Below are 14,072 nucleotides of genomic sequence, written 5' to 3' on the forward strand. Positions count from 1 at the left end.
TTCTGCCCCTGAGCTGTATTTCAGCAGAGATAATGAACAGCGTGGAGAAGGCTAAGAGCAAAATCCAACAGCAGAAATATTTACGTAGGTGTGTTGATTTTAAACAGTTCTTTCACAGACACAGCAATATGTTTTCTCCTTAGCAAGAATGCTCTGACTCACCGTATGTGGCATGAGCTTGTTTTTGCATTTGTTAACACTTACTTCCTCTTCCATTTTTATGTTTTTTTTTTGTTTTGTTTTGTTTTGTTTTTCAGATTTGTAGGTTTTAGTGTAATGGTGAACCTAGTGCTGATTTTTAGTTTTCTGTAACATTATTGTGATAGGTTTTGATGGATGCTGTTCATGTATGATGTTGCTCTTCAGCAGAAGAATGGAATTAGTGAATGCAACCACATGCATTTTAATTTTGCAGTGTTTTCACGTTATGTTGAACCCTTTCATGTTCATTATGCTTCTGACTTGATGGTCGTGTAAATATAATGAGCGATGTTGGAAGAATTTAAAAGTTGATTTTGATGAATATTGAAAATTACATACAACATTTTTATCTCTTAATGTTGAAAAAAAATGCAACAAATTCTATTAATCATGAATATATATTTTCATTTCTTGGACAATAGTACTTGCTAGAAGTACTTGGTACAAGATGCTAATGAATTAACATTTGCACGCTGTCTTTCATTATACATAGCCGTAGGAAATGTAGGCATAGCTCAAGTCAAAATTTAGAAATACTGCTACCCTCTTGTTTCTTGAAAACTAGCTCTGCATTGCAGAAAAAGCGACTGTGTACTAATTTTACCAATACTGTACCAAAACTCATTAAATAAAGTTCTTCGGTAACACTAGTCAGTCTGCTCACCATATGCTCCATTTGTGGACACAGCAACATGCCAGCATGGATTAAAAACCTGATACCAGCAACACGAAACTTCCTCTAGCTCCATGAGCTGCTGTAGGAAGGGAATACTTACTGGTCATCACTGTGAGACAGAAACCATATTTAAGCTACTAAAGACAAAAATGGCAATGAAATGAACTATTCAATTTCTACATTTTTTTTTGCAAAAAGCTAAAAACTAGAAACATGAAGGACTTTTTTTTTTGCATTGAAAATGATGTTACTTTGTTTATCATCTCAGAAATTATGATTATATAGATAATAGAGACAAAACAATTTTTCCCAATCAAAAGAAAATTTAAAATAATTGAACTATTTTGGCTGTTATCAAACAGGATTTTGTGAAAACACTGCTTTTAAAAGAAATGTTATGGAAAATGTTTTTTTTAAAATGGTTTTGCCAAGACCCAGCATTTTGTGAGGAAGCCTGACGTGATCTCTGCAATTTGCTGTGTTACTCTTTCAACCCGAGCCTGATTCTCAGAAATGGGATGGCTTTACAGTGTGCACAGATTTGCATGCACAGTAACCTTTCAATTTTTCACCTCTGCAATACTCATTGCTTCCACACCACCTTTGAAAGTCAGCTGTACATTTAGAAGTTGGGGTTTTAGAATCTTATCCACTCATCTTCCAGATATGTAAAATGTCACTTGCCCATTTGACACCTTTAGTTGTTATCTGAGCTCTGGCTTCAGTTTAGCCTAATTCACCATGGGGATGCTGTACTATTTACTTCCAAGCACCCCAAACAAGAGGACCAATTCATGGGAAAAGCAACTGCAAGTGCTGACCTACTGAGGCTGCTAATTTCATTGACAGTACAATCCCTTTCTTCCCCCACTGAGGGCTGTTGAACTCCTGAGGCAATCTCCAAAAGTGGTGCTTTGTGCAAGACTGAATTGGTTTTGCTCTCCCAGCCAGAAACATGATTTTGTCCTTTCAGCTCTGCGGTGCTCCTTGTTTCTAAGTAATCTGATCTACACACTCTTGAGAAATTAAAGTTCTCCTTTCTCACATCCAATGCGATTTTTTTCCCCATTCTCAGATTCAGTTTTCCCCTCCTGTATCATCCATCCAACCTCATATTAGTGCCTTTTCTTGCACCTGAACCTTTACCTGACTTTTTTCCCACCCTTTTCTGTGCTGCATCTGTTCCACAGTGTCCCAAAAGATATACATCCAAGAGGGGTTTTCAGTATGTTCCCTGTCCCTTTTCTCTTAAGTGAATGCCATAAAATTATGCTGCTCTTTTGCTCCAGAAACCAATATAAACAAAATGAAAAAAAAAAAAAAAAAAGTCTGTCTTGGTTTAATGCCTTTATCCAACAAATCAACCGTAGGAGGTTTCAAAACTAAAATTTATATCCAGATGCTAACTATTTGCCAAAAGGCAAATTAGCTAATTATATAATGAACGTGGAGTGTCTCACAAGCAGTTGCACAGGGCTTGGCAGCTCTGCCTTCCAAAGTAAGTGAAACAAATTCCCCTGCAGAACCAGCCTGAACTTGGCCCTGATGCTGCTAATAACAGTTTGGAAGCACCAGATCATAAAAGCGTCAGATAGGATCCTTGCTCTGCTTTCTGTTAAAATTTTATCCATTTCCCGACCGTCTTCCCTTCCGTTATTTTTTAGAGGTTTAAAAAAAAAAAAAAAAAAAAAAAAAAAAAAAAAAAAGTGGCTTGTAATTACTACCAAATTCTTGCAGGAGCAAATGCAACGCTGTTGCGTTTGTGGAGCTCATATTGAGGGTGCCATCTACTGGCATGCAGAGCCGATAACGCTGTTAGGAGTCTGGGCAGCAAAGGATTTCTACCTAGGAAATCCCAAGGGAGCAGCTTTTGTAACTTGTGTCTTTAAGATCTGCATGATCTCACCACGCTCTAGACGAAGACAAACAAAATCTGACAAAGGAAATGCTGAGGGTTTGTTTTGTTATGTTGTTTCCTGTAAATTAAGTGCTGCAGAAAGTCCCATTGTAATACTCTGATATATATGACTTAGTCCCAATTTCAGGGAAAATGTACTGAAGTTCAATAAGACTAAAATCAAAATTTTCAGAAGTCTTTGCAGACTTGCAGTTTACTGACTGTGCTCCTACTTGAGATCCAGGGCATGAGTTTGTCACAGTATTAAACTTTTTTATAGCACATCATGTACTGACAACCCCAGACAGAGAATACCTAATTACAACTCATAATGCTCCCAAGAAGAGATATGTCAGAGTTTTACAGGTGGGAGATTTCAGAAGAAAGTCTGAGAGACGTGCTCCAGCCAAACATTGGATCAGTGACAAAGCCAGTGTTGCTCTCGTCTCTCGAGTCTGATCAGCTCTCCAGCCTGGAGCCTACTGAAAATCTGTTGAGAAGTGATTTTGGTTTGATACCAACATGAAATACAAAATGGTTTGACTCTCCAAGTTTAGAAGGAAGGAAAAATCATTTCCTGCCTAGCACTGCTGCAGATCTTACTGCCAAAATGGCAGGGCATCTCCACGACATGGCTTTGAGCGGTGACTGCTCTGAAGGGTGCTGAGAAGTGTCTCAGAGAGGAAGAACACCCCGTGCCACTTCCCAAAGGTCCACATAAAGACTTTGCCCCAGTATCATGTATCAGCTCTGCAGCAGAAATAGAACTGAATACTCCTGAGTGGCAGGTAACTCCTTAGCTATACTTTTCTCCTCTCTTTCTGTAGTTCTACTTCTGTAGGGATTCTCAAGCAATTAATTCAATGCAGGAAATGGCCAAAGAGCATCAGCTTTACAGCTGTTTGCATTGAAGTTAGTGTTCCTATCAGCACAATACCTTGGGTAATGCCTAATATTGAAGTACTATCTTCTTGTTTCTCTCTTCAAGAGAGCTGTATTTCCTCCTATTTCCATACCCTCAACTTGTATGAGTTTAAATCCCCTTGGAGATACTCAAAAGCCATCTGGACATGCTCCTGGGCATACCTGGGGTTGGACAATATGACCCCCATAGGTCCCTTCCAACCTCAGCCATTCTTTGATTCTGTCACCTCTCATTATTGTCTTCCATATGTATAGCTGAAGGCTGTTTTCTGGAAGGAATTGATTTATAAGGACCAGGAGAGGGTAATGCTATGAGAGCACCACCACAACGCCCTGTGGTCCTGCCCAGAGACATGCAGTAGCACTCCTCATCTCCCTCTCCCATCTTCCACCGGTACCATATCTTCCTTTGCTCTGAAGCCTTCATAGAGATAGGCTTTCTTGATATCAGGGAATTTTATCTTCAGAGGCTGGGGAGATTTTGATTGAAAAAATTCAAGCTTTTCCAATGCATTTGGAAAATACTGATTTTCAACTGTTTACTTAAATGGATTTCCATTTCCATGGATCCATAGTAGGGAAACTGGCATTTCCTGCTTATGTAGTATCTAGCCCATACTATTCTCTGTTTTATTTACTTAGAAATATAAACAGCAAGGTGTTTTGAGACCTCCTACCGTATTACTTAATCCCCAGTTTGCATATAGTAGTATCATGGTGAACTAGGGGGAGAAAATAGAGTGAGGGTTGGACTCTGTGCTGATGTTTTGTACAGGAAATATAAAGCAACTTTCGTCAATGGAAATTTTGGGGGCAATTTGAACAGCTAAAGCACACTTTGTTGGGTTGCAACAATGCTGAGACAGGAGACTGAAAAGCATCACAGCCAGAGAAGGTAATCATTCTGTACAGTTCCCTCTGGTCCCTCCAAGGGCATGACAGCTTATGTGTTCAGTTATTTCTTCATTTCCAATTTTATGATCACAGAAACAGAAATCTCATCCATGCTGTTAGTAAAATTGTTAAAATTAAGTGGTTTTTTTTGTTTGTTTGTTTTTGTTTTGTTTTGTTTTTAGATCTGAGTTTGACTCTAGGATGATAGCAGGGTGATAGTGTGGTCCTTTAATGCACTTGTAACATGCATGTATTGAACTGTGGAGGTAAGATATGTTAATTGGTTTCAAAGCATGTCATTTTCCTTTGAAAGATTTAAAATGTGTGGTGTGAGCAGGGCCAAAGACAAAGTGTAGTGGCTGCCAGCTGGACATGACAGAGGCTTGCAGGGAGATTACACCATAGAGGAGAATGGCTTTTGAGATAAGGATAATCTTTTACATAAACTAACTCTTCCAAGACAGTTGGATGGGTGAGTGATAAGGACAATAATAAAACTACCGACTGACACAGCTCATAGTTATCCTGGTGTTCAAAGATGATCAATAACTTGCTGGCAAGATTGCTCAACTTCTCCAGATTACAGTGATGTATAAACTGCACAGATACAATTTTTTTTTTTTTTTTTAATGAAGGGTCCTTAGATTAATACTCTTCTTTTATGTTCTTCAGGTCAATCCTGTAGCCATGGAAAGGTCTACAACTTCAGATATGGCTTCTGAAAAGCCAAGTCCTTCCCATAGTACGGGAGCTGTTCAAATGAGGATCAAAAATGCCAACAGTCACCACGACAGACTGAGCCAAAGCAAATCTATGATTCTGTCCGAGAATGTGAAAGTTCCTGAGCCTGTAAGTAAAATATTTCACAAGTCTTACCAATTTTTTAAAACCTACAGAAGGTAGGAGCTGGTATCTTAACCACGCTTTTGATAATCCTTTGCAAGGAGGGATTTATTGACACTAATACATTTTTAACAGTATGGCTAGGCATTGGATTAACAATTTTCCTTTGCCGAAAGACAGAATTTGGCTTTCATGGCCAGGATCATAGCATTTCAACTCTCAAGTGTTACAGTATTTAAATACAGCTGCTGTTGAGAATAGTACTTACATTATGCCATGGCATCTAAAAAGACAAACACTGAAACCAGACAAAAGAAAAAGAAACTGAAGTTGCAACTCTGTAAATAAAGGACAACTTTGTCAGTAACAAGAAAAAAAGTCTTTCTGTAAGAATGGATGAATTGCAAAAATCAGACACTGAAGTTATCTTAATATTTTAATAGTTGCCAGAGTTGAAAGAGTTGACTCATTTTTTATCCATTACCATTTTTTTTTTAAATTAAATAGTTAGTGATGAACTCTATTGCCAGTTGTGTCCCTGCCCCTGTACTCCTCCTGAGCTACTAAACAAACTGATTGGTATGAGTCTCCCCTGGTTAATTTTCTTCCATAATGGTGGCAACTTGCAGCTGAGGCCATATGATGTTACAAAATTATTTATGCAATGTTAGCCACTTTTTGGACTCCAGATCCATTTTGTTCTCAGAGAATGCAAATGAGGGAGAAAACTCTGTTGGCTGGGGACAGAGTCCCAAGTCTCAGTCATTTTTCACAACCATGCAAGCTATTGATTTTTTGTTTGTTGATCTAATGGATTCCTATGAAATATTCAGCTTTCTAACAAAGTTGTTAAATAGAGAAAGCCTACTATAGCAGCTGTATTTTCTGCCCTTTTCATGCTAAGTTCAAACTCAAAATTCAAACTAGGTTAAAAATGCAACATTTTAATTATTAGTTTCTCTGCTATAGCTTAACTTATTTCAAGGACATAACATATATTTCTGGAGAGAAAAATCTCTTTAGGTCTTTGCATCTGATAAGATATTCATTTCCTACCCATTTGAACATTTCCTACAATTTCCTACAACACATTGTACATGTTTTTTCCTTTTTATCTGAAGTGAAATGTTCCACTATTACAGACCTGAGACGATGCTTATTGTAATTTTCTGGGAATACTATAATGTATTATCAGGAAGAACGGTACCTTTGAAAAAGTTTAAAAGTTAAGTATATTTAATGATGCCTAACATATTTTATTGGCTGTGTTTAACAAAAGGCACTAGGCTGCAGTTGTTTTTGACAAGCATGAAAACATCACAGCATGAGACTGCAAAAGGAATTATGTAGAGAAATTACAAGTGATCCATCTCTCAATGAATTATCCACCTCAATAGCCTGCAGAACTCAGCTACCAATTAACACCTACTTTATTACATGTTGGGATGTACTTAATAACTTTCATGTGTTTATGCACTATTACCTTGACTGATGCCTCTTGTACAATTAGGCATAATTGGCATATCAATATGCAAAAGTTAAAAGGATTAACCCTCTTAAAACTAATGAGCATTTCTGTATCCAGCTGCTAAATGAGACAAAATTAGCATTTTTCACTTTTGGGCAGGATTTTATCATGCAGTTTCTCATTGTTGATATTACCTTGTTACATAACTTTAGTTTGGGGGATAGTATGCTGGACTGTTACAGAGCAAGGGCTCTAAAAAAGTTAAATTAGACATAAATATTCCCTGCCGCATCCCAATAGCCATAGCAGGTACAATATATGTTCACTGGCTGAGAGCTGAAAAGTTGTTTTGTGTTACATTTGTTTAGTAGCTAATTATATAAAAGCGGAGTTTTACTGAGTATATGTCATTTTACCAAGCAAACTTGGCTCTGATATAATAGACTGAAAGCTTGCCATGCTACTAATTCCCTTTCTATTTCAATTCTTTTCATCTCTTTTCGCCATGCAGAATTTTCTGACTAGATATTGACAGACCGAAAGTGTTTTGGCGTATTTACTTAAATAAGCCTCTTAAAGTTGTTTGCTAACACCCAAACTAAAAGCAAAATTCCTAAGGAACCAAATGTTTTCCAATACATGCTTAAAATGCAATGTAATTTGAGTTAAAAGACCCCTGAAATATCAATTGCATGTACAAACCGCATACTGACAGATCTGAATCCGTGCATGTGCCTTGTGAAGAATTTTGGGGAAAGTATTAGTGGGAGTAGTCTCTGGCTGTCCAAGGGTCTAGAGAGAAAAAGATTCAGCTGATAAATACACACACACACTCACACAAATATATATACATCTAGTGATTGTGTAATTTCATGGCATACTTTTTCAGTATGCTTATAAACTTTACTTTTGCATTTAAAGGCACACAGACCCCTACTGAAAGATACGCATTACCAGTATGCTAAGCAAAGCCAATTATTTTGTGCTAGAAGGAAAAAAGGATCTATCCTGATTCTCTATTTGGAAATTTTCAATTTTGAAGAATCCGTCTCTCTTTAGATCATTATAGTCCATAAGGTATCCACTGGTCATGCTTATTTTCTATTTTACATTGACTGAACATTTTTGTCCGATCTTCAGAGAGATTTTTCCTTTTTAAAACTAGAAATAGCTGAATAAGGGACTCCATATTACCCTTTCTCCACCCATATTAGGCATGTGCATTATACTATATATTCTATTAATAAATGGGTCAAATCCTCTTTACCCAACTTATGCAAAACCTGACTCCAGTGGATTAAGGCAATCAGCATTTGGCACATTTTGAACAATCAACAGAACTACGTATTTATAAAACATACTTAAAAAAATAAATAAAATTAACACTCCGGACATAAAGGGCAAAAAAACAGGCACAAATCTAAAAAGATCGCTGGTGATTTATAGAGAAGAAAATACATAATTTTCTCTAAGGGATTTGTTGTATTCTAAAGCATTTGCTGTGATGCTTGTAAGCACACCTGGGGCTATACTTTTGAAGGTGGACAGATTATTTTCTGCAGTGTGACAAAGAAGGATATGCATCATACATCAGTAGGGCCATATGCACTTGTGCATTTTGTAGTAGTAAAGATGCAAATAGGGGATGCAGAAGCTAACTGATGCAAAAGCAAAATGTAGATTCGTGGGGGTTTTCATTATTTATTTGCTATGGAAATGCTTGAGCATTGTGCAAAGGTTGAAATTGATATTAATGGAGAGTTTAAAGAGCACAAATCACGAAGCTGGACACACACTGTGGTAAGCAAGGGCTCTTTCTGTGCTTAATGTTAGTGTTTGAACCAGCAATGTAAATGAATATTTGCTATTTTCATCTCTTAAACCCCAGGGAAGTGCATTTTGCTTCATTCAGAACAACTTCGAACAATGAAATGTCTTATTTTATTGGTGTCTATATTAAGAATTAGAGCCTATTTAGACATTCCAAAATGTTAATGTATTAGAGCTTTTTCTTATTAGGTTAAACAGACTGGTAGGTTTATTTATCTCTCTAATACATTATCAGAGGAAAAGGAAGCAATCTTCTTTTGTTTCTTACTCCTGTGATCATAGAACACTTGCCAAAGTTATGGCTAGCCAAAAAAGACAGAAATAAAATTGCTAAAAATATAAGCCTTCTGTTTAGCAGAGTTTTTGAGCCATATTTTGAAATTGTAGGGCTTGTACATGTTTACTTCAAATCAAGCTTATAGTCAAGTTTGAGGCTTTGTTTGTATAGATTGTCCTGAAGAAGGTTCTGATATTTAATTAAAATGACACTAAATCACATTGAATTGATAAGACTTGGCATCTCAAACAAAGGTAATTGCCCGTATTGGTTTTGTACAAAAATAGAGCTGCTTGGAAAATGTGCAGCCAACACAGACTGTCAACTCCATTTATAGATCAATATGTGAAAACCATTGATCAGGCAGGCATGTGTAACAGTAACACTTTGCATTTATTTGTTGTTTTTATACCATGTTAAGGCTTACAGGATTATCGGCTTCCAAAATATTTTGACTTCCTCATAAATATGTTATCTGTTTAATGTTAATTACAAGACAGACTCCAGCCCTCTTTTAGAGTATTTTCAGTTTCATTGCTATGGGTAGTTTTAGCTGAAATGGATTATTTCAATCTCTGAGAGATCATCACAGCTTCTTTTATAGTATAGTCTATTTAGGGAAAGTTTCTGAGGATTCATTTTTTCCCAGTTTACTCTTTTTCCTGGAGGAAAAAAACAGACAAACAAAAAAACAACACACAAATCTTGACAAAATATTTCCAGAAGCAGGAAACTTCCTGCCTTCAAAGTTGTGTACATTGGAGGTGGAAAGTGACAAATATTCTCTTTATTGTGTTCTAACAGTGACTGCCCAGGCTTTATTCTCCCCAGATTTTATCATCATGCACTAGTCCATTATTTATGCATCTACTTTTATCACTGTGAGGAAAGAGCTGTGTTCCCTTCAAGGTGTTACACAAATCATATAATAGCACTGGTACTGAAATAGAAAAATATATGAGCTTCCCATGACTAGCGTGGTAGTTGTTAATAAATGCAAGCTTGCAGTGATGAGCACTGTGTTCCCCTGAATAATTCAGGGCAGGTAGGAAAGAAATAGGTTTGAGGGAAAGCAGTGAGTCCATAAGCACAGGTCCAGTTTTGCTTCTGGAGCAGGAATACTGTCAAAAAAAAAAAAAAAAGGCAACCAGAAAACACAAATGGAAAAAAAATAAAAATCTGTTGGGTAACATTAGTTGTTCTCCTTTCTAGTGCAGAACAATGAGAAATTAGATGTCACATGTCCCCTTACTTTATTCACACTGGTTTTGTACTTTCAAACTCAATATCTAGTGTGTGTTGTGCCTGCAGACCCACTCGCTCAGCCCTTGGCTCTGGTTTTCCATCCATTTCTGTCTGCTTTTCCCCACTTGAGGGGCAGGCCTCATGTTTGAAACCATAAACTTCTGTGTTTTAGGGACTGAAAGCAGAATATACATTAGGATATTCTATGGTTCAATTTACCTTCTATAAACAAGTTTCCTCATTGGAGCAATGCAAGTTGTCTCCCAACCCTTTTTCAGGATCCTGTTTTGTCTGCAGGCATTTTTTCAGCTGCATATCAGAGCAAGGCTCAGAATGAAGCCTTTTGTTTTTCTGATTTTTTTTTCTAATTTTTCTTATATATAGCTTATGAGATATTCTTTGTTGCATATATGTATTATAGCTCTTCATCTGAAAGAAACTTGGCTAGAAAAGAAGTTAATTTTATTGTTAAACTAGCCATTTATTTCTCCTCCAAACATTTTCACTGTACCATTTCAGCTGCATTGCTTGATAGGCAGCATCATAATGAGATCATAGAAAAATGAAATAACCAGCACCTATTTCTTCTTAAAAGTACGGATAAACTCATTTCAGCTCCATTAAGGGAGTGGTGAATGTAACTGGTTTGGCTTCCTTGTTAAGCCAAACTGAAGTTCAGACGAATTGGAAATGCTGATTTTGACTTTTACTCAGTGTGACAGAAGGATAGAAAAAAAAAAAGGTTCAAAAACCTCCAGGTTTTTTCTTCTTCTTTTTTTTTTTTTTCAATCTTACATTATCTCATGCTGTGAAAATCTTTACTCTATTTACCAAGCACAAATTAGTCTTGCCAAAGGTTCTGAAAGTTTGCTACTTCAGCTTAGATCCTAAAACTTCAAAGAGAGATGCAACTCTACAAATTAGTGTATGTGCTCTGCCATGGCTATTTTAACTTGAACTTAACTAAATTCGTTTATAATTTAGTGCTGATTGAATGCTGCTATAAATGTACATGGGATACATTTTTTAAAGTTAGCCCTCTGATTACTAATTTGAATAAAAAACTCTAACCTTGTTAGCATCTGGACTTATTTCCATAATAACAACCCCTTCAGAACCTACAAAGTAATGAATAATTGACAACAAATGAAATGTTTTGATAGTTGTCGGCACAAAGCATGTTTAATGTTTTGTGTTGCTTCCTAGCTAATTATGTAGATGACACATTTGTCAGACCTTGACTGCCATTAGAAACGTGTTTCCAGAGGGGAGAAAAACAGGCTATTCATAGAGTAATTAACTAGAATGCTCAATGACCTGTGAGAGATTCAAATGGCTGCCAGTTCAGACATTGTTTTGTTACAGAAGCAGAGGGGTAATTAAAATTCCAAATTACAGTGCTATGATGAAGCATTTGTTTGTTGACAGTATACTCTTACTCTAGTTTGTTAATTCTTTTTTAAATTGCTTCTAATCCATTTTATAGCTTTAGGAGCTCCGTCTTTGAATTTACCGACAACTAATATTATGGCAAATTGTTCTTCAGCGGAGCTCTGCGGGCCTGGGGAGCACAAGGTGGGTGGGATGGCGTGGCTGTGCTTTCCCTGAACCGACACACCATGTGCTGTCACCCAGACGCAGCCAACGCGGCACATCTTGTGAAATGGTACGTTCGTAACGCTGTGCTGGGGGAGATGTCTGGTTACGTGAAGAAGGAGTAATGGTAATCAAACAAATTGAGGAAGGCGTCCTGAGATGTTGGAGGGAAAGCCCTGACGAGGCCGGTAGGTGAGATACTTTGGGATGCCGGATTCAGGGCAGAGCACTGGAGGCCGACCAGCTGCGTGGAGAAACCAGGCCCCAAACGTGAAGGACGGGGCATTTCCTAAGAGTCGCCCCTGTCTTTGCCAGCACCCTTCGCAAGCAGCAGTGGACGTGACAGGACGAGGCGTCTGCTCCCGCAGGAACGGGGGCTCTGCGAGTGCAAAGTGTTAAAGTTCCCCGAACAGCGAGCTAAACGCGAGCCCGAGTGGAATATTTATTTACTTTGCCAAAAGTGAGAAAGCGGTTTTGTTAAAGAGATCTGACAGAAGTAACATGGTGTTTGATGCAGGGGAGCTGACAGCGGCATGGAGTGAGCGCTGATTATCCTGAAGACACTGTCAGCTAGGATTGATTTCCACTTTCTCCGTTTATGTAACGGTTCCTGTAATACAGCTGACCCCAAATCACGTTACCTTGTCATTTCTCTGCATGGATCAAGAAGAGATGAGCTGAAAATAGCTAGGCACTGACCTTGAACTTGCCAGAAAAGCGAGAAGTGACAGCGGGGGGTTGCGGCGCGGTCCCCGCACGGAGGCGGGCGGCTGCTCTGATGCGGCGGCAGCACAAGGGGGCAGAGCAGCACCAGGGATCCCAGGTGAAGCAGGAGCCGGCAGCTGATGCTACCGAAGCACGAGCCCAGGCCAAATGGCTTTTTTTTTTTTTTTTTTTTTTTTTTTTAAATTGGAGGGATGCTAGATAGGAGAGCTGCTGACTCCAAAATCTTGATGTTCCCATCATCTGTCGCTTGGAAAATAGGAATATTCGAAGCTATTCTTAATAGTGAAATACCTTCCCAACTGAAGGCATTGCTAGGAAGTTTTGCATCCTCTCCGTGAATACCTCTCCATCATTTTCTTAGGATCTAGTGAGAGAATGAAACATTTTTATTATCATTAATAGAGTTGTCTGTGATTTGAGGGATGCTTGACAGGATCAGTGCATTCCTCAAAGCCTACAGATCCCTTTGAGTTTCACAGAGAACTTAATGTAAATATTTAAAAATATATATATTAAACCTGATAGGATAAACTTAAAAAAAAAAAGTTTTTTTTTTTTTTTTTTTCTACAGCTGTGACGTTTCTGTCTTTTCTAATGTATGCCCTGAGGGGGAATAAAATTCAGTTGTGAAAATATTATTTCATTTACCATCTAAAAACATGCTCTACTTTTGTTTTGTATTTTCTTTTCATTTGTGCTTGCCTCTCAGCAGCCCTTTTTGTCTTTGGTGCTGGCAGTGGCTGTGGAGACAGGAGGATGTGGTTCTCGGGGTGTCACTGCAGGTGTGAGAGCTCAGGGCACAACCAGGAACCCCATAGCCACCCTGTAAGTTAGCCAGCCACAGTTTCCACCTTCATTTCCTTTCATTTGGCAACACCAGGGCACGTGTGCCTGCTGGAAAGGGGATGACAGTCTGTCCAACACAGGCCTTGCTTCTCTGCCTATCATCTGGTGGGTTCCTTAAACACTGGCCTTTTCACCGAGGGAGGGTCAGAGTCTTCCTGTCAGGACACACAGGGAAAGACAACGTGCAAATAGTTTGTTCTTCTTTTGAAATTATTTATTTTTCTGTATTGTATGGAATAAAGATGGAAATTTATGGAAATTTATGGTAAGGTCAGGTATTGGCCACATCACATATGTCTTGTTTCAGAGCAGTTGCAGACAGGCATTGTTTCTTGGTGGTACCTGGTGACTGGGGCTGTGTATAGAAGAAAAAAGGAAAATGCACCCCTCCCCTTCATTCTTTCCATCAAAAATGTGCAAAAATTATGAATTTGATATTAAATGAGGTGAACTGGAGCAGCTCCAAATGTTTCTCTCCCTTATGTCTTAGTTTGTTCAAAGCCAAAGGACAATCATGGGGTTGTATTAAGTGCTTGGAGCTCAAAACTTGCTTGTTCCAAACTCTGCCAAATGAGGCTTTTGGTCTGTCCTGGTAAGGAAAGTGAGGAGAATATGAAAACCTAGACATGAGATTTTAAATAATCAGAAA

The 14,072-nt window shown here is 38.1% G+C and overlaps 1 protein-coding gene across 4 annotated transcripts in view; it reads left to right on the plus strand.

Moving 5' to 3' along the window:
* ARHGAP15 (Rho GTPase activating protein 15) overlaps positions 1–14,072 on the plus strand; it is a 332,536-nt gene that overhangs the window by 13,051 nt on the left and 305,413 nt on the right. For all 4 annotated transcript variants that reach the window (XM_040560622.1, XM_040560623.1, XM_040560624.1 and 1 more), the window contains one exon: positions 5,265–5,441. In XM_040560622.1, coding sequence (XP_040416556.1) covers positions 5,280–5,441 — 162 coding nt within the window. In that variant the 5' untranslated portion in view covers positions 5,265–5,279. The remainder of the gene's footprint in view (positions 1–5,264; positions 5,442–14,072) is intronic.

This window comes from Cygnus olor, chromosome 6 (genome assembly GCF_009769625.2).
Source record: "Cygnus olor isolate bCygOlo1 chromosome 6, bCygOlo1.pri.v2, whole genome shotgun sequence".
In the NCBI taxonomy this organism is placed as follows: domain Eukaryota; kingdom Metazoa; phylum Chordata; class Aves; order Anseriformes; family Anatidae; genus Cygnus; species Cygnus olor.